Below are 24,269 nucleotides of genomic sequence, written 5' to 3' on the forward strand. Positions count from 1 at the left end.
AGAGACTACCACAAACAAGAGTGGGGCTACTACCTCCTCAAATCCTGAAGGTCGTGCTAGTATTATGCTTTGCTGAAAATGATACATATTTTCAATAAATCGTTTAATCCATTGCTTTTAGTTTTCGTTTGCCATTTCTTGCCGTATCGAGTACATCTTTAATAATCCAACATTTTAATAAATGATGGAAATAAAGAGTTTTTACCCACAATTAGGCTTTGTCTGTGGCGGAACTACAGCACATTCGAATACTTTAGCGCTATTAAAATCCTTGAGTGAGATGGGTAAAAAAAATTTTTACATTTTATAGTAAGTAAGTCTTTAACGTTTCGTCTTTAAGTTCCAGCCAATGATCAATTTGAAAGCAGTGGAAACAGAAATGACACTATACAACGACTAACAGTTTCTCCGGAGTAATTTTAAAATCCCAATTAGGTAATTTTTCGACGCTCATAAAACAGCTTACATTTTTGTCCTTTTACTCATGAAGCCTAAAGCCAAGCGAGTATATTTTGTCATAGAGATTGTATATGATCAGTCGGTAGGTTTCATTAAAAGATGACAAATTTTATACATAGTTTGGTAAGCACATCCCGTTTTATCTCACAATTGGGATCAGTTAAACTTTCAAAGAAAGTTTTATTCGGCGGAGGGGGAAAGGTGACAGAGAATTTTGTCTTTGAAGGAAGGGGGCAAGCTGTTTTAAACCAGTCCTCACAAAAGATTCCACCTACGGTAGTGATTTTGTTTATACACCTGTCATCTAACAGTCACTTTGGCGAATGTAGCTGGCTATTGGCTAATTTTCTATATATTATCTTTGCTAATTATTGCTAATTATCTTGGCTAATAATATTATCTTTGGCTTTGGTTAATATAATACAGTTTGGTTAATAAGATGCTGTTCAAAGGTGGTATATTTTTGGCAACCTTTTAGTAGTGTTAAGTTTGAGCAAAAAAGAGTTTGAGTTGAATAGTGAAAGGGTTATTCTCTTACAATTTTTACAGGCTATGTTGCAATGTTTTTTCGCAAGTAATGGTCAATATAAAGAAACATATGAAAAGTACTTACTTCTGTACTGGCTCTGTTTTTACTTGTTCCATTTAATTGAGAAATTTGTAGAAGTTTTCTTTTCAACAGTTCTAATTGTTCATTACATTTCTGGTTCTGTTCTCGTAAGTGATGGTTCTGTTCTTCAAGCTAAAAAAAATCGGACAATGGGATAAAACTGATCATTTATAAGCTTGTGGAAGGACAACCAGGCAAAGTTTTAGACTTCGGCGTTTCTCATTAAGTTAGTTGGAGCGTAGATAGAGACTTAATTTGTTTTTCTATTGAGTAAAGGCGAGGAGTGGAAAAAGACACGAAAATTTATTGAAACTTGTAAAAGGCAGATATATCTGCATTATACATTAGTTTAAATGTGAATCTTTGTTACTTTACATTAAATATTTATATTTAGATTTTCACCTTTTAAACAACTTCTTTTTTATAATCGGGATCCAAGAGGATAAAGAATTTCAGCTCAAAATGTCAAAAGCACCCTTTCCATTACTTTCTGTTCGTTTTTTTTATTTTTCTTTATTTTTTTTTGTTCTTTTTTTTCAAGCTAAACGGTTAAAAAACAAATGCTTGATCTTCAGTTTTAATTTCAAAATCTTGCCAGAGTATTTTTTTTTCTTTACTCGATTTCTGAAACTTCAAATTGTCTAAGAAGATGTATAAATCTTTCTATTTGTATATTTCTTTCTTTTTCAAAAGAAAAACTAACGCAATTGAATACGAGCTTTAGCGTCAGTCTGGAAAAGGGAGACAAAACTTAAAATTAACGACGTCCGAAGGCACATTTAGGGAAAGTTTCAAAAATTCTAACCTTTTTGTCATTAAATTATCTGGAAAGCGGAAATAACAGACGAATGACATATTAAATGAGAGATAACAAACTTTTTGCTGATTGGATATGGACAAAGAGGGAGAAGAAAAACAAGAAAGAAAAAAACGTTAAACATTCAAATGGTGGTTCTGTGTCTCAGCCTGGAAAAAAGAAAGTTGATAAAACGAAAAAGAATTTTCGTGGACTATATATCTATACATTTGTTTGTCATTCGGAAGAATGACAGAAGACAAAAATATTGGACGAGATAACCCAATTAGATTTTAGTAGATAAAGACGAAAAAGAAAAAAGACATATCTAAGAAGTCAAACGGTTATTTTTCTTGTTAAAAAAAAAAGAAGAAAAACCAGAACTGGGGAAAGTTCCATGGATCCCTAGACATTTTCTTATCAAGTTAATGGGACGCAGAAAATCTAAGATGAATACTATGTTATATGAAAAACTAAAACTTTCTTTCATTAGATAAAGAGTGGACAAAAAGGAAATCAATAAAAATAATGGCTGATGGAAAACCCAGCATTTCGAATACTTTTCAGAAATTCAATAGTTTATTCTTTTTAAATTCTATTAAACAAACCTGAAATAACAATATAGAATATTTTTCGTCTACAAGAATGTTTTAAAGAAAAATAAAAAAAAAGAGATAGAGAAAGAGAGAGAGTGAGAGACAGAGAGAGAGAGAGAGAGAGAGAGAGAGAGAGAGAGATATGGAGAGTGAGCACAATGAAAGTTCTTCTAGCCCTTTTTCTCAGTAATTTAGTGAACAAGCATAAAAAGCCTGAGGAAATATCAAATACTGTAACAGATAATGAAATAGTCTTTGTTGGATCAAGATAAAGAGGATCCCATTTTGTCTATCAGTGGAACGGTTCCACTAGTTTCAAAATTGGTCTAATCATTCTCGTAGATAGTAAAATAATCGAGATATACATACATAAGAAAATGAATGACAAGGAAACATTTTCAGATGGATCACATGGCGTGAAAAGAAAAAAGAAATTTTCCTAACTACAAACAGTGATAATTATAGGCCACACCTTTATACAGGCCACACTTATACAGGCCACACCTTTATACAGGCCAAACTTATACAGGCCACACCTTTATCAAAATAAATGCAATTTCTATGTTTTGTTTTTTTCACCTAATTTTTCCCCTTCTCCTGTCTTCTTTGCTACAAGCTTTCTAGCACTAGTGTTTTTGATGATGGTAGTTGCTGCATTTGCCATTCCAAAAATTTACTAGACAAACAGGCAGCTAGTTTATACCCCAGGCAAGAATCTAGTGATGAACTTTCTTAGTAAGATAAGAAACGGCTAATGATCTTATACTTAATCTAAGCAAAACGGGTGGAATCAACAAATATAATGGACAACAAAGGAAAATATTTCGGCAGAAAAACGATTTGGATTAGCTTATGAATGCCGAGAAGGAAAACAAACGATTCAGTGGATCTCCATCCCGAAAGACAGGACACGTCTAACAGAATAAATTTACAAATTTTACAATTTTCTAAACAAACACGACCGTTCCCCGGTCTGATCAAAATCTTTTATTTCAAACCTCTACCTCCTTCCTCCCAGGGTGAAAACTAGGTAACAAGAATTGAAAATCATGTATGATAAAAATTAAGGGTCTCTGAGTTTATACATATTCTCAGAAAAGGTATCAGTGACCGTGCTGATTTTATTATCCTCTTCTTCATTTTTGAAGACATGTATAGAAAAAAGATATATTCACATGTCATATTTTGTTTCGTAAAAGAATATCTGACAATACCAGAACCTCATCAGGAGCCGGCATGCCACCAGTACTTTACCCAGTTCATTCACCAGATCTCAAATGTGTGTTAAGCCTTCGTTTCAGGGAAATAACAAACGGCTTTAATGGATAACGTCCTCGGAGAATCGGTCCCAGATAGAAATGCAGCACCCAACAGAGCTCTTTTTCAAGTACTCTGACCCGATTTTTGCTCTCTAAGATGTTTTAGCAAGGTCTATGCCTATCTGTTGTTTAATCATCTTGACAATCGGTTGCAAAGGGAAAAAAAAGCTATAATCGTACAAGACAGTTGTTGGCAACACATCAAACCTTGGCTTTACAGGCAGCAGTTATTCTCTGACAGCACTATATCTTGCCCTACTAGCCCTTTTTTGAATGATTTGAAATTGGGACTAGTGAGTTTTAGCAGCCTAAGCATAAGGCAAACAGCCGTACACGATCTTTGTCTTACCAGAGCTTATAGATAGGAATTATCAAGCTGAATAGACTTTATGACACTTTTGGAGCAAGGGGGACACGTTTGAAAAACTTTTGGAGCAAGGAGGACACTTTTGGAAAACTTTTGGAGCAAAGAGCTCCATAAGGTTTCAGGCACTCGGGCCCAATCAAGGTGAAGGTTCCAGGAAACAACAACTGAGAACTGAACACCCTGGAGGAAAATTCATGAACTCTCTTACAAACAACAGTTCAATAGGAACAAATTCTTTTATTTAACAGTGAAACAAAAAAATCTCTGGATAGTTTGATCACATATACTGTGGCCGTCATCAGCAGATAAACTACTGACGAGTTTATCTGTTGATGACGGCAACTATACATATGGCCGAAATATCCAGCTTAATTCTTAAAGATTAGTTTGGGATCGCAGTAGGGGCTTTACGATCGAAAGATAAATCCTTATTTTGTGTTTACGAAACTAAAATTGACTTTTATAGTCTCTAGGAGATGTAATTGAAGGAATAATAGGGGAAAATTACGTTATAATAGAGTATTCACTTTTTGGTATAACTTCTTGGGGTATTTTGTCGTTGGTAAGGGTTCTAATAAAATTGCCGAAAAGCAACATATACAAACAGGGATAGCTGTTCTACTTTTAACAAAGTTCTACGTTTCACAATTTAGCCCCTGGACGCGTTAACTTTAAAGGAGAAAACAGCCTTGCGGTTTGAGGGGCAATATATTTGGTAGAAAAAGCAAGGTTTAATTTAGAAATCATAGGCAGCGCAATAGCACTGCCCAAGTAAAGAACGATGTTGGCACAATGTTTTTTTTTTTTTTTTGGGGGGGGGGGTTCTTTTAGACCAGGGCACTTCGTATCGAAGGAGCTGTCGTAGAAACTTCGGAAAGGGCTCATTCGATTCGAAATTGGAAGGGCTTGTGCCCTTTTTAATAGCCGACAGTGATTGTAAGGCAACTAACACATCTTTCACGCCCACCATTTCCCCAAACACATCCAATCAAAATTTGACCGAATAATTAGCGAAGAGACAACCGTTCGAATAACATGCCAAGACTATTCCTTCCTATACTGAAATATTAGAGCAACAGTTACAGCAAAGCAATAAGATGTGATGCAATCAGCCAAGAATGTTGTTGATTTCAAAACACCTTTAAAGCTAAATCCTGAAATGTTAAAAAACAAACATAAAGAAATCATGAATTGCATATATTAGCATAGGAAATAAAATCCTTCTTCCACAAGCTCTTGAAGCAAGTCTATTACTATGCTCCCTCAAGGTAGAAAAGGAATACTCACATCTCTTAGCTTATTGGTAACCCATTCCTTGATTTTGGCTGCTTTTGCTTCAACTTGTTTTGCTTCTTGAAGCCGTAAGCGTCTCTGAAAAAAAAGAAAAGGTTTAGTTTTGTTTTTGTTTACATTTTTATGTACACACATACCCGCCGGGGCCCGGCACTCGGCACGCGGCAGGTTTCTATATATGGATTATCATTGTCGCTTGTCTTCTAACCCCAGACGTGAGCCTCTTCTTGATGTCATGAAATCACCAAAAGTTTGTTACAACCACCCTGGGAAAAATACGAATTCTTCCTTAAAGTCCTGACTAATTAGATCATTTTCGTGCCCAGTCATACTCGCTTTCTTGCTGTCACTTGTAATTCTCATTGCCACTTATCTTCTAACCACATATTTCTTTGTTCTCGATGTGGCATATCTTCCACTTACATTTCTAATTCATTGTACTCCTTGTTGTCGCCTGTATTGTAACCACATATTTCTTTGATATTTGTTTCGACTTATTTTAATTCTTGCTGCCGCTTATCTTCTAATCAAATATTTCTTTTTTCTTCGTTTTTGTTTTTTGACCCGTTGTAATTTCCCCTGACGCAAGTATTCTGACTTTATCTTCATTTTCGTTTATCCTTACTTTATACTTTTTTTTCAATACCCTTTGCCTTAGCTGCTTTCGGACGGGTCAGACCTGGTCACATCGGATTGGTTTTTTCACATTTAACGGTATAGGTTCTTCCTTTGTCCTCTGGGCATTATAATTACCCTTTTTACTTGCTCTACTTACTCTAGGCATTATGAAACTACTTAAAACGCCTTTTGTAAATACACTAATTACACTTTGTATTTTATACTTAGATATGCTCCTTTCGTAATGTGATAAAAAAAAACAACAGTTTTTTGACTGAAAATAAGGAGCGACATTAAAACGAATAGAAATTATTCCATATATGAAAGGGGCTGTCCCCTCATCAATACCTCGCTCTTTACGCTAAAGTTTTTTATTGTTTTAAAAAATAAAGTTGTGTGACAGATTCAAACTTTAGCGTAAAGAGCGAGGTATTGAGGAGGGGACAGCCCTTTTCATATACGGAATAATTTCTGTTCGTTTTAAGTTTTAATGTCGCTCCTTACTGTCAGTAAAAAAAACTAGTTTTTTTATATTTAATTTATGAATGTTTTTGAATTAATGCAGCTTTGATTTTCGGTACCGTACATGAATAATTAAAACGAAATTGGCATATTAATTTTACTTTTTTGGTTAAATGGCTTTCCCGAAATTTTGTTCTAACGTAACTTACAAATTAACTTACGTAACGAACTTCTGTATTCGTATGTTTTATTACGTATATTCGGGAGTTTGCCCCCTAGTAGATACCTTGCTCTTTACGCTAAAGCTCAAATTTTTTTCGAATCACAAACCCCTGAATCACAAAGGCCGGTTAATTAGAATAAATATCTCTTTTGAAAGTACTAAAAAGAACTTTAGCGTAAAGAGCGAGGTATAGACTAAGGGGTTAACCCCCCTTATATATATAATAATTTTTGTTAGTTTTAAGTTTCAACCTTGCTCATTATTTTCAGTTGAAAAAACTAGTTTTGTTTACTTAATTTATGATCGTTTTTTAAATAATGCTGGGAAATCCGGCGCCCCCTTCATTGAAATGTCCCTTCCCCCAAGGAAACAACCTCCATGGAAGGATCCTCCCCCGTAACCCCCTCACCCCCTCATACGACACCTCCCCTATAAGAAAAAAAATCCCTCGTCAAACGTCTTTATACTTTCCATTAACCAATACTATATGTAAACAGTGGGCAAAGTTCATAACTTCCAGCCCTTCCCCTGGAAACTGTGGGGAATTAAGTCATCCTCAAAGACATATTTATTAGATTTTTGACTATGCTGAACAAAATAGCTATCTTAAAATTTTGATTGGGTAACTTTGGGGAAAAAATGAGCTCGGGAGGGGGCCAAGTTGTCCTCCAATTTTTTGGTCACTTAAAAGGGGACTAGAACTTTTAATTTCCGCTCAAATGAGCCCTCTTACGATATTCTAGGACTACTGGATCGATACAATCACCCCTGAAAAAAAAAAAAAAAAAAAAACGCATCTGTGATCTTTCTTCTGACGAAAAAAATAAAATTCCACATTTTTGCAGATAGGAGCTTCAAAATTCCGCAGTAAGGTTTTCTGATACGCTGAATCCGATGGTGTAGTTTTCATTAAAGTTCTTTGACTTTTTCGGGGTGATTCCCCCTTTTTTCGAAAATATGGCAAATTTTATTAGGCTCATAACTTTTGATGGGTAAAACTAAAGTTAATGAAACTTATATATTTGAAATTAACATAAAGATTTGATTCTTTTGATGTATGTAATGATTTCAAAATTCCGGTTTTTAGAGTTTTGGTTACTGTTGAGCCAGATCGCTCCTTACTTACAGTTTTTTGCCACGAACTGTTTGATATGCGTCATAGATATAAAAACGATACGTTTATTCATGGGGGGGGGGGGGTTGATATAATTTTTGCTCTTGAAATGTACTCACATAAATATGAGGTCAATCATACGATTTTTCTTGTCAATCATTTGTTTCTTGTGTAATTTTGCCTGCATCATAGACACTAAAGACGATACAACCACTACTGAGGCAAATATGACGTATGTATGCTTTTCGAATGTATTCAAGAATATGACGTCGCTTACATAAATATATGTTTCCAAAATTGAGGCTTTTAACGAATTTTCTAAAACTTCTGACCTACATAGATCATTTTTAAGGCCAAAAAATCTCAGGATACAAATTTTCTTGGACAAATATGGAGCCATTTTCGAGAAAAAACAAATATATATATATATATATATATATATATATATATATATATATATATATATATATATATATATATCATAAAAATACATAGTAAACGTAATAAGAAACGTCTGAAATTTAAAGGACGGAGAAAACGCCTAGGCTAGTATGAATGCTAATGTTTTATAAATATCCGGACTAAAAATTTTATTACGGCTCAACTGATTTCTGGTTGAGCTTTCAGTTCTCTTCAGCTCATTTTTTCCGGTTTAGGTTCTTATATTGCAATGTGAAAGGCCCACAACACTTCCAAAAGCAACTAGTTCGACTTTAAAACTAAGAACATCCCTAAAGCCTAACTAGAAAATTAAAAACTGGAATTATGTACACACTAGACTCATTTCAGAAAAAAATCCTGGGGGGGGGGGGAAAGAAATCATCAAAACTGCCAACAAGTCACGAGAAGACGACAACCCTGGTGGCACAGAGATCATGCTCTTTTAGGATTAATCCTGAATCCTACTATTGCGTGAACAATTGTACATTAACCAAGTCCCGACAAAATTGAAAATCTTCAATTTGAAATCCCACCTCCCAATAAACGTCTGTATATGGTCCCAAATTGGAACGCTGGCTTATATACTAGAGATTAATATTAAATAAAAAAAACTAACCACCCGAAAACTAACAATAAACTTGCCAATAAGCTGACATGCTTTGCTTTTACACAGGAGCAATCAGAGAGCCGACAGAGCCGCAAACCACAACCTCTGTTCAAATTTCGGTAAAAACTGTTTTCCAGACAAGCTTTTCCTTGACAATTAGAAGAAAGCAGTAGAACCAGGGATTAAACTTTCAGAAATCCGCACACTTATTGATTCTCAAAGATTCCCAGAAATTCCATTCACCAACCTCAACACTTTTCAGTAAAATATTAAAGAGGTTTTGCTCGGTAATTTTTTCACTCTATAAGTAATTCGTTTCATCGGCAAGATTTGTCGAGTTTTCTTTGAGAATAGTGCTGGGAAGTCATGCGGTGCTATAAGCATAAGCCCCTCCCCCCGAATTGAAATGAAAGGTCTGGCTATGGACCTGGCTTCAGTGGTTCAATTGTATCTAAACAAGTACCATACATACATCATTCATCAAAATCAAATCCATCAAAATCATTAACTTCATCAGATTAGTTATTACCAAAATCGATCAAACTCATTAATCAAAATCCTATAAAATCACTAATTTGGAATGGCTTATTCTAATAACCTACCTGCTCTTCAACTTGGATTTCTAAACTTGAAATTTCTCTATCTTTTTCCAACATTGTATGCTGAAGTGAAACGTAGTCCCCACCGGACGACTCACCACTGTGAGGCCAAGATGAGTCGCAAAAACGACGCTCCATAATTCGAACCTTAAAATAAAAGGTAACTATAGATATCCCGTACAACAGCATAAACCCAGTAATATCAGGGTGTCGAAAACTAATACCAGACAAACGTAACCAACTAATATCTACGGCATCTCAAAGTTCTAGATACAGTAATAAGGAAACAACTTTCGATTTCCCAATTTTCAAGAAAGTCAATATCATTTTTCTGCTTTAAGCGTTTTTCTTTATTTTTGTTTTGTTCCAATGAAAATTGTCATAGAGCTAAGCCGCCAAGGGGGCACACACTAGTAGACACTTTTTCGATTCGGACCCTACCCCCCCCCCCCCAAAAAAAAAAAATACCGTCTGTAACAGCGTGTAACATCCTTGAGGACATTCAAAAAACAAGAACTAGTACTAAAAAATAAAAAAAAAAACATTAGATGTAAATAAATTTTTGGGGGCCAATTTGACTAAGTCTAGACTTAAATTTACTCGAACACATTTTCTATAACCTACTGTATTTTCTCTATTAAAAGAAAGGTAATAAATAATAAAACAGCCAGAACCTGAAACAAATTGCAAAAAAAAATAGACGTAAAGGAATAAAATAATAAAAGAAAGAAGAAAAACAGAAAGAACATAAGAACTAAAAAAAACATCAGAATTAAGATAAAATAAGAGCTTCTCCAGTGAGTGATTGGACATGAAAAAAAAAAAAACTCAATTGTATAACCTAAATGTGTATTTGAATTCTTTATCTTCAGGGGTGAATCTCCAGCCTTTTTATTGGGGGTGGGGGCAAGAGAGGTCCATATCTGGATAGTCAAAGGGCATGGGATGTGTAATATTTTTTTCTCCATATTATTAGGGGGGGGGGGCAACTGCACCCCCTTGCCACCCCCAAATGACGCCCCTGCTTATTCTAGCTGTGCAGTTTATTTTTCTTCTCTTCCGGTGGTTTCAGCCTTTTATCTTCATCCATTTTTAATTCTCTTTAAATCCATAACGTTTTAACTGTTTTGTCTTGCTGTTAAAATTGGTTGTTCAGGCTTTTTAAAAAACTGCTTCAAATTTTAAATTGTTTAAACTTTAATATATCGTTTTAATAGATCTCGCCTAGCTGATTTATTATCAAGGCGAAATATCCGCAGCAAATTATCTTCTGTGAATTTCACTGCCCTAAAGATATGTTTCCTAGATTTTATTGTTTCTTTTGCCTTTTCTTTCATGGTTGGTCAGTTTAGCTTTAGATCTATCATTCAAAATATTTATCATTCAAAACCTTTCAGGATGTGTCATACTTGATGTATTTTCAAGAACGCATCAGTTGAAAAATGTCCATGCTTTTCTGTTGTTTTTGTATTTTTTTTTTTTATGTGTTTTTATTAGGCCTTCGAGCGCAGAGAATGTCTGAAAGCACGTTTCAATTGGAATTTAGTCTATATTGCGAATTTACCCAGGATACCATTTCCGGGGGAGATGTTTGATTTGAAAGAAAGAAAAGAAAATAGGCGGAGTAACTTGCATGGAAAATACAAGAAAGTATAAGAACATTCGTCCATTTCTTAGAATTTCTAGGGGGGAGAGTATTAACAGTAACAGTAGCAGAATGTCAAAGTGCAAAACACATAACTGCAATTATTTTGAAAAAATTTGATATATTTTTCATAATTTCATTTTTTTACTTCGTGTATTATAAAAAAAAAAAAAAAAAAAAAAAAAAAAAAATTAAAAAAAAAATTGCTGTCCTTCACTTGCACATATTGTGAAACAGCGACGTAGAATGTACGCTGAAGTAAATGACAAATATTTCAAACATCATTTTTATATTTTGTAAGTAAATTTCAATGCTTAAAATATCCTTACAAATATTAGCACAAGTCACCATTTCCTTAGAATAAATATGGAGAATATATCATAGATGTAAGCAAGGGAGTAATTCGGTCTGTTAAGTCGACAGTCGTTTAGGATGCAACCAGTGAATTTTTTTTATCCTTCTTTTTTGGAGAAACGAGAATTTCTCCTTTTTTAATACTTGTAAGAACATATAAGAAAACGAGGGATTAAAAAAAGCTAGAAATTGAACTCGCGCGTGTTACTTTTTTATGAAAAACTTACAAATTAATGTTGAAGTAATTGAGAATTATGGAAACACAGAAAGACGCCACTAGGGGAATATGCATATTGAAGTCCTATTTCGTGTATGTCATCTGAAACATATAAAGTAAACAACTTAAACACATTTCCCTCGTCATAAGTTTTAGACACATTCGACAATTTAATAATTTAATTAGAAACTAATTAAATGTTAACTAAAAACAGTATTCGAATTTTGGCCTATATCACGTTTAAAAAATCGGCAACGAACTACTTTATTTTTCACGGACACAAACACATTTTCCCTCTGCCATAAAAAGATCTCAAATAAAACCTATTAACTACACACAACCTCTTTGAAAACCTTGTTATTGGAAGAACACCTGTAAAATTAACTTTTTTTTCCTTTCTTTTTCTTCAATCCGAAAGTTAACAAAAACTAAGGAAATCATTTAAATTAAAAAAGAACAAATATTATGTTGAGCGATAATACTGATGAAGCCTTTGCAAAAAAAAAAAAAAAAAAAAAAAAAATAGAATTAAAAAAAAAGGCGGCTCACATCGTAACAATGGAACCAGCAGGAATTTTCCTAGAGCGGAAAAGGTCAAACCTACTAAGATTGAGTCAGAGTGGAAGGGGAAAATTTGCGAATCGGCTTTCACCAGTAGTAGGCTGACATTTTTCAATAAAAATACCTAAATAGGTATTTTTTCAAAATCTAGGGGGCGGACAAAAATCTAGACGGCAAATGCACCCTCCCCATAAAATTTAATACAATCCCTCAATCTGATGAAGAGTGGCAATATCCTTCCCCATTGAGGTTGGTCAACAAGGAACCTTATAAAGACTTTCCAGATAAATGCCACAGACCCAGACCTTAACCGTAATTCCTAGGTAAGAATGTCATCCTTTCCCTCTGAAGAATGAGTGTGATTTCACCCTTTGTTTCAAACACGGTTCAAAAAGGTATTTAAAGCGTACAGTAGGAAATAGGTAGCGACTTTTCATCAGAATTCAGACAATATTTCTTTTCAAGTTTCCCAAGAGAAGTGGTCCTTTAGACCAATTTCGGAAGGGAAGGGGATAGATTTCTTAATACCACTTTTTGCAAAACTTTTAAGGCAATAAGTAAGAAATGAGTACTCACTTGTCATGAGATATTATTTTGGTGCAATTTATACCATATCTCAAATACAAAACAAATCAGAAGTCAACACCACTTTCAATTTAGCAACAATGGCAATTCCTAAAAATACCGGATCTTTTGAAAAACAGAAAACAAGTTATTTCAATGGACCCTATTCACAGAGTGAAGATTAGCTTCCCAATATAACTAAGAAATTTCACTGACTAAAAGATGAGACCAAGCAGAGCTAGCCAGTGCCTTTTCCCGGGGCTTCGATCGGGAAATCAATATTAGGGGGAACGCGGAGACTTGATGACTCATACACTTGAACAAAATACTTATGGAAATTTGATGTCATTTATCAAATTTCTCAGAGAACAAAATTAATATCCAATTATTTCCAGATGGCAAGTTAATTTGATCGCGTTTACCCTAATTTCACCATGCAGGTGTTTCCAAAAGCTAAAGGGGACAGAGCAATTCAACATTAAGTTGCGACTCAATAAAAAAAGGAAAGACTACTGGGTAAATCTGTATGCTAAGTTAAAAAAAAAAAAAACCGACGATCGCAAAATTCCGGTATTAGTCAAATGGACATCTCTTGAAGATTAAAATGGTTAACAGGGCTCTATGAAGGAAGGAGCGAGGTTCTACGTCCCGCTTTTCCTTAATTTCCTATATTTATCATATAGTTCGGTTTGAAAGGAGTTCTTGCGCTCTTTTGAAGTTATGCTAAAACCACCACCACCACCACCCCCCCATGAAATGGTGTGTCTCCACCCAAAACGAATACTTCCCAAGTACCTAGTAACAAAGTAGCGCCGTAATATGCAAATAGCAGAGGGACTGAAATAAAAAAAAATCCCTCGTTCTTCATCATAGGTGATTGATGAATATCAAATGAATTTTATTTTTACTTGTTTTACTGTCGCTTTCTGTCCTTTTTTTCTAATGATATTCCATGATTAAAATAAAAAATGAATCTAGGATAACAACATGATAGTTTTTTCTCTTTTTTTTATATATACAGAATTTCAATACAGATGGTAGGCTGACAGTAGATGGTCAAAACATGATAGGATTTAATGATTTTTGACAGGTTTTCTGCCTTATTCTAACACATATTGTTCTTCGTTTAAAAGCTAGCTTCAATTCAGGGAAACAGTTGCTTCAATCATTCCGAGTCAAAGGGTTAATTCGTATTTTAGTTGCTTTGAAATAAGTGTTTGGAAAGCTTTGAATGAAACCTCAAGTTTCATAGGCTTTGGTTTCTATAGCTGCAATTAAAATTTGGTTTTATTATTAAACAAAAAGATATTATGAATGATCGATTATGATTTTGCTCTACCAGGCTTTAAGCTATGTGGAGATCCTTCAAGCAATGAAAAAAGAGAACAAAAATACAGTCCAGCTAATTTCCCTGGTCTTTATCAAACATCCCTTCTATTAGGTAAGAATATATGCATTATAATCATTGCAGCAGCATAAACTTAAGAAGAAAAACGTTCAGGGTCGGCGAACGTAGGATAAGAGAGAGAGTATTATTATTCGCATGAATTGAAGGTCTGCGTCCCATAGGATCTTAAAGTACAAAAGGTAATGGTGAATCAAAGGCAAAACTGTTTAACCCATCCCCGAGATATTTGAAGCCCTCTTGCCCCATCTCCCCCTTCTTCGTCCCAACAATACCTGAAAGATTCATCACTAAACATCACTAAGCCGTTCACCATCACCATCACCTAGCCGTTCACGTTCAAGCATCACCATCACCTTCTTCACCAAGCCGTTGCTAAGAAATTGCAGACATGTGATTTCGATGACCCGGATACACATAGTGCCCTTTGATGTATCTCTCTCCCATCCCCAAGCAAAAATTCGTGATCCAGGTGCCCCCTCCCCCATCTCAAGCTTGCCAATATGTTTCAACCTGATCCCCCAGCCATCCCCGAGACATTTACTCAAGTAACCGCGTTGTTTCCGTATTACACCCTTGTGAAATTAGGAATCTTGGCCTAGCGATCGATCCCTACGAGTTTCTACAAAAACTTATCTGTGCACAATGGAAGATTTACATAGCCATCCCCAACCACTTTCTGGTGCAGATGTTTTTGTCCACACCTGATATTTTGGGCAGATATTTTAGGTACAGATGTTGCAGACATTTTTATAATTTCCCTATTATAGCCTACATAGATTAGATAAGGACCGGAATTGAATAATAATAATAACAATAATAATAATAAATAGAATTCTGTTCAAAAAAATGGCAACGTCAAGAATTCAAAATATTAGAAATCACCGAAATTCTTCTATTTCATAAATGATTCAAGGTCCTACACTATGCCACGAGAAACAATTTTAAAGCTAGCATTTCTGCTCTTTCCTTATGTCTTAGAAGTTGTCCCTGGAGCTTGTCGTCGAAAATTGATCACCGGCGCGTCGCATATTGATCGGCTTTTGGTCTATTTTTTAGCATTTTTTTCACTCTTTTCCTTTTAATTTTGAAAACTAGATTGGTATTAGTTCTTATCGTACTTCCTTCTTCGTTCTAAGCTAGAGTCTTTGGGATTCACCATTCCTTTTTAGCTTAACTACTGTGATCGAACATCGGACTAAATAAAGACGATGTCTCGTCTTCCAAGCATTCTTTTAATTCAAATAATCAACAGTGAGGTCTTAAACTGCCTGAGAATCGTATTAATCCGACAAAACAAGGAATCAAAATAAATTTCCCTGTCCCATATCTCCATGACTAATTTATAAAACCTCCAGGGAACCTGAAGACTATATCTTGTTCCATGTCTGGATATTTCATGGTCTTGTAAACTAGTTTCCCTTTTTTTGACTACCATATACCTATGTGGCAATTCCTTGAGGTCTCTTAACCTTCATTCCAATACACAGAAAAAAAAAAATGTATTATGTCAACTTTTCCATTATGTTTCCTTCAATGGTATTGCAACACAACTAGCTGTGACAATTTATAATCTGATGTACAACCTCTCCTCTTTAACTTTTGAAACATTTTGTGGTAGCTCTTTCCTTATTTGCTCTCATTTTTGCTTAAAAATTCAAGACACTTAACTAGAAATAAACCAAAGTACATTCCTTAAAAGCTTTGACAAGCTTGCAGTTGTCATGCATAAAATTAGCGTATTTACACGGTGTAGAGGCAACATTCAGTACTTAACGGTAACTATTAATCTTCCACTAATAAAAACCCTTTCTGCTGCCACATATATTGCTGGCAACGACATAAATTTTCTTGCCAAAGCTTCAGTCCACGGCAGCAGAGTCGAATACATTTCCCAAAAGGCAATAGCTGGATTATTTGTATCAACCAGGACAAGATCTTTGACCTCCTGGCATGGGCTGCCAAGCTCAGATCTAAATCTACTCGACACCAAATAACATCAACATTTTCATCCTGTTCAGCATTCTCACAGCCCTTGCATAACATCTGATAAAGTAGCTTCCTTTTCTTTGGCATGTGATCATAAAGAGATTTAGAGTTGTTCCTCTTTTGACAAAAACCCCCTGGCCACATTCACTGAACTGATTGGGGTAGCTGATCTACTGGACAGCACCAACGATAACAGCCTCCTCGGCGGCCTCTTCACAGACTCTTTCCTCTTTGTATGAAAGAATTCTTACTATATTAGCATACTCACCACAAGTTGAAGTGAAGGGAGTTGGACTATGGATTGGACAAATTTGGTTCTCAGACATTATGTTAAAGTACTTTATGGCAGTCTTTAACACTAGAATCTAGTTGCATGTTCTGGTTCCATCGATAGGGCCTCTGCAATCTATACTACACGGATAGCTAATCTGCACCTCTACTAAACTGATCATACATTAAACCCAAACTTTCTTTTCACTAGCAACTGGCAAGCCATCCAATAATCACCGGTAACCAGTCAATCTTTAAGTGGTAAATATGAAAAATTCAAGGCCGTTTTCACTATGTTGGACACTAGTGACTGATTGCCAGCAACTTTTAGAAGAAAACACCATAATGCTACAGAAAAGAGGTCCCTGAGAAAAACAGCTTATTTTTTACTATATATTTTTCATTCTAATTGAACTGTAATGCTACAGATGATCTGTCCAGTAGAGGTAGGATGAGAAAAATTATTTCTTTTTGTATATCCTAGTTCTATCCGTCAGCACCTCTGTCTCTTTACCTATTATTCTCAAACAGAATCCCAGTCTTAACACATTGAACTTTAATTTCAGTAGCCCTGGCTGCAATAATGTGCCAAAATGTCATCATTTAAAATATACTGTATATGTAAGGATTGCATTCTCATAGCAGGTGACCGCTTCAGTTCTAAGACTGAACTTACAGCTTTATTCCTATTTTAGATGCAAAGCAATCACGATCAAACTAGTTATTTTTTCATCTTTCTCTTCATGTGATGACAGCCAGTCTGACAACATAAAAGGTGAAAAGGGCATTGCGCTGAGGTATAGACACACGCTTTCGCGTGACAAACTATGCATTAGAAAATCTAGAAGGTTTATTGGGAAATATTGGAATCTTGCGAATAAAATTATGGAAAATAGCTGTTATTAAACATTAGTAAGCATTCGTGGTCTCAAAAACTGATGATTGTAACCAAGAGCACATAAACAATTGAAAGACAATCTAAAGTCCGTAGGAGAAGAGTAGATTCAAAAACATTTTGAGGGGAATCTAATTTTTTATGTGCCATTAAATAATGAAATTTGCTATATATTTGCCTCTCAGTTGAACAAATAATCCCAGAAAATAATTCGATGCTAAAAATTCAAGGCAACACGCCACCGCCAACCATGATGGTGGCGCACCAGACCGTTTGCGGTGGTGGGTCGCCAAACCTTTCCCAGTGGCGGGCCAACGGTTTTCAGCATAGCTCCAGGGACTACTTAGTAGGTAGCTTAGAAGGTAGCGCAGAAGACAGGAGTGAGGTGGTTACGCTGCGTACTTCAAAAGGTCTTCAAATGGCATGTTTTAGGTTCTCGATACATTCCTGAAACCTTTCATTCACCTTACTGAAGTACTTTCTAAGAGAGACGAAAATTGATTTAGGAACAAAAACGGGATATTTTTCGCATAGAATCTTTTGGTAATAAGTACATCAATAGTTCACGATATGCTAGTTCACAATAATATAGTTCACAATAAGAACAGCTATTGGTAGAAGGTGACCTTCTACGAATTAATAGCCTGGCTTTATAGGTTTTCTGAACCTATCTTCCTACCTGTACCCTACTGGAATTTTAAGGCTTCTGAAATGTGTCGATAATTTTCTATACACATTATATCTAAGCTATTCTAATAATTCCTCAAGTATAGCACAAAAGCGGTGCGGTTGAGAAATTATGGAGAGCGTAATATGGAATGATATATGCAGTACTTTTATATAGTATTTTTCTGTATGTCTGGTGACATTTTTAAGCACAACCATCAATTTCATGACTGTATTTTTTCAAATCTCTAAAGGCAATTTCCTTAGTGTTTTTTAATTATTTACACTGTAATTGAAGTGCACTATACTTGAGACAAATCTCCAAGCTGTGAGAAACTATGCATTAGGTTGGTTTTTGGAGGGAAAACCACCTAATTAGTAATTGTCTGCGGACCATGAAACTTCCATATCATAAAAATATGGATTTTTCAATAAAGATGATTATATGGCAATTTTTGAGCATTGTCGACTACATTTTCAGCAGATTTTTCGCATCTCTATAACGAACTTCTTCTACGAATGGTGCACTAAATTTAAACCTAGATAAATTGATTGAAAAGCTTTTTACACCCTATATATCCGGAGGTAAATGCGGCTTTGAAGCGATGTCATGCTGCCATCTGATCAGTTTTTGCCCTATTGAATGCTGGATTTGTAATAGGAAAAGCCCTTTAGTTCTCAGGTCTCCAAACATCTTCAACATTTGGTTTCAATGCGTGTTTCAGTCATTTTAAATAGACTGGTGGAGTCGGGCTTTGGAAAAGGATGGGGGAGAATCCATCAAGAAAAAATAAATAAACTTATATCTTGGGTATTTTCAATTGTAAACATAAACGTTACTAACTCTTTTCTTTAGGGGAGGGATTAAGAGTAGCCTACGTGAACACATCCAAAATCCTAACCATGATGGTAATTCTTTTCTAAACCGGCAAATGGCATTATCCCACAAAACGGTGAAAATTGTACAACACTATCAGTACAAATTGCAATATTCTTTACATTTGCATCTTTAAAATGCAATTGCATCTTAAATTTTAGAAAAGCGATTAGTATAAAAACTACTACTGTGGTGTATATATATAAATATATAAATATATATATATATAAATATAAATATATATATATATATATATATATATATATATATATATATATATATATATATATATATATATATATATATATATATATATATATATATATATATATATATATATATATATATATATATATATATATATATATATATATATATATATATATATATATATATATATATATATATATATATATATATATATATATATATATATATATATATATATATATATATATATATATATATATATATATATATATATATATATATATATATATATATATATATATATATATATATATATATATATTTAATTTGGGAATATCTTTTTGCATATTTTCTGGAGCGGTAACAGTTGAAATCTAGCATTCTCATTTTTAAAGCGCGTCCAGGCTATCCACTTTCTTAGAAAATTGAACGAAACACTTGAAGTATAGACGAACATCTGTCCTTTTTTTGTTTTGACGGGTAAACCAGAGGGTTAGAAACGAAAACACGGAACAAAAACCAATAGCATGCACTACTTTTCTGGAAAAGGAGACACGAAGTGATCGATAAAAACTAAAAAACTGTGATGTTATTTTCCCATTATGCTTAAAAATGAATGTTGCTTTAAAATTAAATCAAACCACACTGTTTGTATGCTGTTTGCCAATAATACATCTCAGCAATATAACAAGAACGACTGAGGGTATTAAGTTCAAATTTTTGGGGCTACTTCTATTACTACTTCTGCTCTTAAAATTTCCTAAATAAAAAGCGTAAATGTATCCAGGCTGTAAAAGAGCAGATATATTTTTTAGGAATGGTATTAACTTTTGTTTATCTGGTCATCTGTTAAAAATTGCTGAAGAAGTTTCTCCAGTACATAAATAGCAGGCCAAGCTATAAATTCTTAAAGGAAAACTAGAAAGATTCAAACTATTATTTTCTTTTCCCTGAAAAAGACTATGTCAATATAAAACGAACAGAAATTAATTAAAAAAAAATTTTTCACAAAATACGTTTTACAAAAAAAAAGTGAAGAACTCCGTTAAACCAAAATTGAACAAAAACAGAATCAAATAATCTAGTAAGCATACAACTTCCACAAATTAGTATCAATAAATAAATGAGACCCAAAACGAACAGAAATTAAAATAAATAACAGAGTCAAACTCGAAACGAGCGTAAATTAATATGAGTTGGGTTCAAAACCCCTATGCTTTCTAAAATCCAGAATATAATTTGTACTTGACTAAAAAAATTCAAATGAATGTGCATTGTCAGTTTAATAAACATATGCTGATATTTATTCCTTAAAATGTTAATTAATTTTTGATTTCTTAAACATATAAAAGTGAAAACATTTAAAAGATTTTTTTTCAGTGAAGTACAAATTATATCCTGGCTTTAGAAAGCACAGGGGTTTTGAACCCTACTTATATTTATTTATCTTCCAGGTTATTTTATCTTTCTTTTCGTTGTTATTGTAAGGGAAATGCTTTCCAAGAAGGTATTATCAATGACTGCTCACAGCCATGCATATAGGGGAGGGGCATATGGTGGTGCCCCAAGCTCCTCGAACAATCAAAATATTCATAATATTACTGTACATTCCTCTAATGTTTCTATAGATTCACTCGTGGTATTTTACAAAGGGTTAGGTTGGGTTGTGGCAAAAGGAATTACAACTCCCTGGTACTTGTGTGAAATATATCTTAAAATGTAGAATTAAGATAGACGTATAAATACCCTAATAAATTACAAAGTAAAAACAAAGTAATGATTCCGAATAGATGTGGTAAGAAAAAACTTATTAAGATATATGTCTTTTTAAGAAATACATTTACAACACTCATGCTACCTATATTTATTTTTTCGACGTAATGCTGGAAGACAGATGTCAGGCAAAGCAGCAAAGGAAATGCGTGTTCATATTGTACAAACCAAACCAATGTAAAATATAAAAAAAGGGGGTAAGTGGTCTTTACAGCGTTTCAACTCACAACGGGATACTATAGGTTATTTGAAAAAGATTATTTGAGAAAATACAGCAACCATAAGCAACGAAACCGATAGTGTAGAGCGGTAGAAGGCTAGTCTGAACCTCAAATTTCGAAAAAACGGGTTTAAATACCATTTACCATTTAAACACCATGAGGAATACAGTAGCTGCTTTAGATAAGTGGCCCATAGCAATATAGCTTTAGATAAGGGGCCCCGATAACGATATAACTTTAGATAAGTGGCCCATAGCAAGTAACACAAAAGAAAATAACGACGTATACAGTGATCATATTTCGCAGTGTGATACTGATTGTAAAAAAGTGACGGATGTGTAGACTCAAAGTTTGAAAACAGAGAGAAAATCAGCGCAGTTCGGACGGCCATATGAAAGTGGTTCAAAATCACCTTCAGGGGTTTGTGCTGGATGTGCTGCTAAATTCATTTTGTGAAAAAATTTGTCCAGCTACTTTGAAGCTGAAACCATTGCAACTAATGATAGTTCGATCATCACTTAGGTTGAATAAAGCTAAAGCAAAACATGAGTTCAAGTTCGTATTTGTTTGTGGAACTCTTTAAAAAGCAAGTGAAGTCCTAAAGAGGCCAAACCAATTCATTTGGAAATTGTGGAAGTGGCAATACAATTCGACGAAGCACGCAGCAACCCTCAAATAAATAATCTTTGTTTGCTACTTTTCCTGCGGGAAAATGGAGGGCTCAACAGTGAATACATAAAACGTTGAAAGGTCCCAATGACTTGTAATTAACACTTGCGTAGTTTCCGGCATCTTTGTAAGCTTGTGCTGGGTTTTACGCCACATTTTGTTGGCGTCAAAGATTACACGACGTTGTTATTCTAACCTAATATTTCTTTATTCTACACTTTCATTCTTGATTCGTTCTGATTCTCTTTCGCTTCTTCTAGCGCCACAGTTCTTTGTTCTTCACTTTCATTTTTGACAAGAATTATGGAGAATCAGAAATGGAAGATTTTCTAGAACATTAAAATCATTTAGGAAGGGAATTACTTTTTTACAATTAAAAAGGAACAGAAAATAAGTTACCGTTTTTTTTTGTATATATGGATCTATAGAGATCATAATGATTTAGCTTTTTCAGTTTATCGTACACCTACAGGTAACAACCGTTATTTGTCTTTTACATCAAATCATCCAATTCAAGTAAAAAGGGGAGTATTTATTTCTTTAGTTGATATTTTAAAGATATTCTGATTGGTAATAGATATTCCGAAAAGACGAATTTTCAGAAGATTTGTCTATAATTTCCAATGTTTTGCTCATGTTGTCTTCAATATTCTAAACATTTCTCAATTATAGAACTACATTGATATAGTTGAAAAATTATGGAGAGCGTAGAATGGAATTGTACAAGCGGAATTCTTTTTACAAAGCTTTCTTCTATTTTTGGCAACACCTTTAGGCGATATCAGTGAATATATTAGTCGTTTTTCCCAAATCTCCAAAGCTAATTTCCTTTTGTGGTTCTTAAATGGTTTACGCAATATTTACTCGACATTTTAACTATATTATATTTGTGTCAATTCTCCAAGCAATATAAAGTTAGTTTTTTGGGGAAAATTCACCTAAATAGTAAACTTGCCGAGAAAAAATTATTTGCACATGATACTCCTTGTTTGGCCCACTATTAAATCTTCAAAATATAAAAAACATAAAAGTTTTTTTTTGCAACTTATAGAAGTTTTCGCAGAATTTTCACTAGACCCACCCCCCTAATTTCTATAGCCAAGTTCTACTATGGCTTGTATACTAAAATTGCTATGACTCACAATACGATCTAAAACTCTATGTAGACTGGTTTTGGGGGGTCCACTCTAAAAATGGTAAGACTTAATACTTCAATATTTTAGAGCAAGAATGAACTTTTCCAAGTATTTGTAAAACTCTATGTAGACTGGTTTTGGGGGGTCCACTCTTTAAATGGTAAGACTTAATACTTCAATATTTTAGAGCAAGAATGAACTTTTCCAAGTATTTGTAATTACATTTTTGATCACTCAAAAAACTTGGCATAAATTTTAGGCATACTCATACCCAAATCAAAAACAAACTCAGGTAAATAAATCCATTTTTGGGTCTTCTATTTTCAGTCACAATTCCTATATCAATCCTGATACTTATACATGTATACTTCTCGTGGTCAGGTTTTTCAAACTGCCTTTCCCTGATACTATATATAGGATACTCTTTAAACTTCCGACTGCATCATTTTTTACTGACATATTGGCGCACATGTATCTTTATAAATCTAATCTCTGATCCAAGGCTCCCATCCATAGAAACAAATTATCAGCTTTTGAATGGAGGCATCAGACTTAGTAAGTTTGACTGGTCTTTTCAAACTTATATTCAGACCGAGACTTGCATATTGTTTCTTTAAACCATCATAAGAACAGGTACGTTCGGTAAACCCAACATACGACGTAGGTGTTTTTCGAAAACCACACTGCCTTTAATGACGTAAAAATAACAGTTCAATAGGGAAAATCCCTTTATTAGACAGTGAACCACAGCAAAATAATTTCTGCTTATTTCGGTCACTAAGTGACCGAAATATGCAGAGATTATTTTGTTCTGGTTCGCTGTCTAATAAAAGAATTTTCTCTAATGAACAGTTATTTATACTATACATACAACCCCACCATCCCTACCTAGCCTTCTCCTGGGTTTTATGCAAAATAAAATCCACCTAACCATCCAACAAAAGGTCACCAGACAAAACATGTGTTGTCTTATATTTCACAACAATAAAGAGAAAAAAGTTAAGAAAATTTATACTTACTTTGTCCTCGGCATGTTCAGCTCTTGATTCGGCTTCTACTACTCTTGCTTCTAGTTCGGATAGCTGAAAGAGAATAAAATGAAAACATATTTAATTTTAAGAAATATTCTTGGCAGCTTCTACGCCACCTATAATAATGAATAAAAGGCAGCAGGTAAAGCGCATTATCACATTAGAATAAGACTTTTGACGCTAACTTTAAGATGACAAAACAAAAATAAGCAATTACTTAACATGATCCTAATAATTTATATATATATATATATATATATATATATATATATATATATATAT

At 34.1% G+C, this 24,269-nt stretch overlaps 1 protein-coding gene across 6 annotated transcripts in view; it reads right to left on the bottom strand.

Annotated features, from left to right (window-relative positions):
• The window catches only part of LOC148950531 (uncharacterized protein CG43867), a 355,819-nt gene that overhangs the window by 78,845 nt on the left and 252,705 nt on the right, over positions 1 to 24,269 (bottom strand). For 5 of the 6 annotated variants that reach the window (XM_089092459.1, XM_089092457.1, XM_089092460.1 and 2 more), the window contains 4 exons: positions 23,976 to 24,038; positions 9,508 to 9,651; positions 5,435 to 5,518; positions 1,073 to 1,201 (listed from right to left, as the gene is read on the bottom strand). In XM_089092459.1, the coding sequence (XP_088948585.1) occupies positions 1,073 to 1,201; positions 5,435 to 5,518; positions 9,508 to 9,651; positions 23,976 to 24,038 (420 nt within the window). Of the gene's footprint in view, positions 1 to 1,072; positions 1,202 to 5,434; positions 5,519 to 9,507; positions 9,652 to 12,857; positions 13,009 to 23,975; positions 24,039 to 24,269 lie in introns of those variants that run through there. The other variant, XM_089092463.1, reaches the window with a different exon arrangement.

Source organism: Artemia sp. Qi Xiang Cuo, chromosome 7 (genome assembly GCF_049724085.1).
Source record: "Artemia sp. Qi Xiang Cuo chromosome 7, ASM4972408v1, whole genome shotgun sequence".
NCBI classification, from domain to species: Eukaryota; Metazoa; Arthropoda; class Branchiopoda; order Anostraca; family Artemiidae; genus Artemia; species Artemia sp. Qi Xiang Cuo.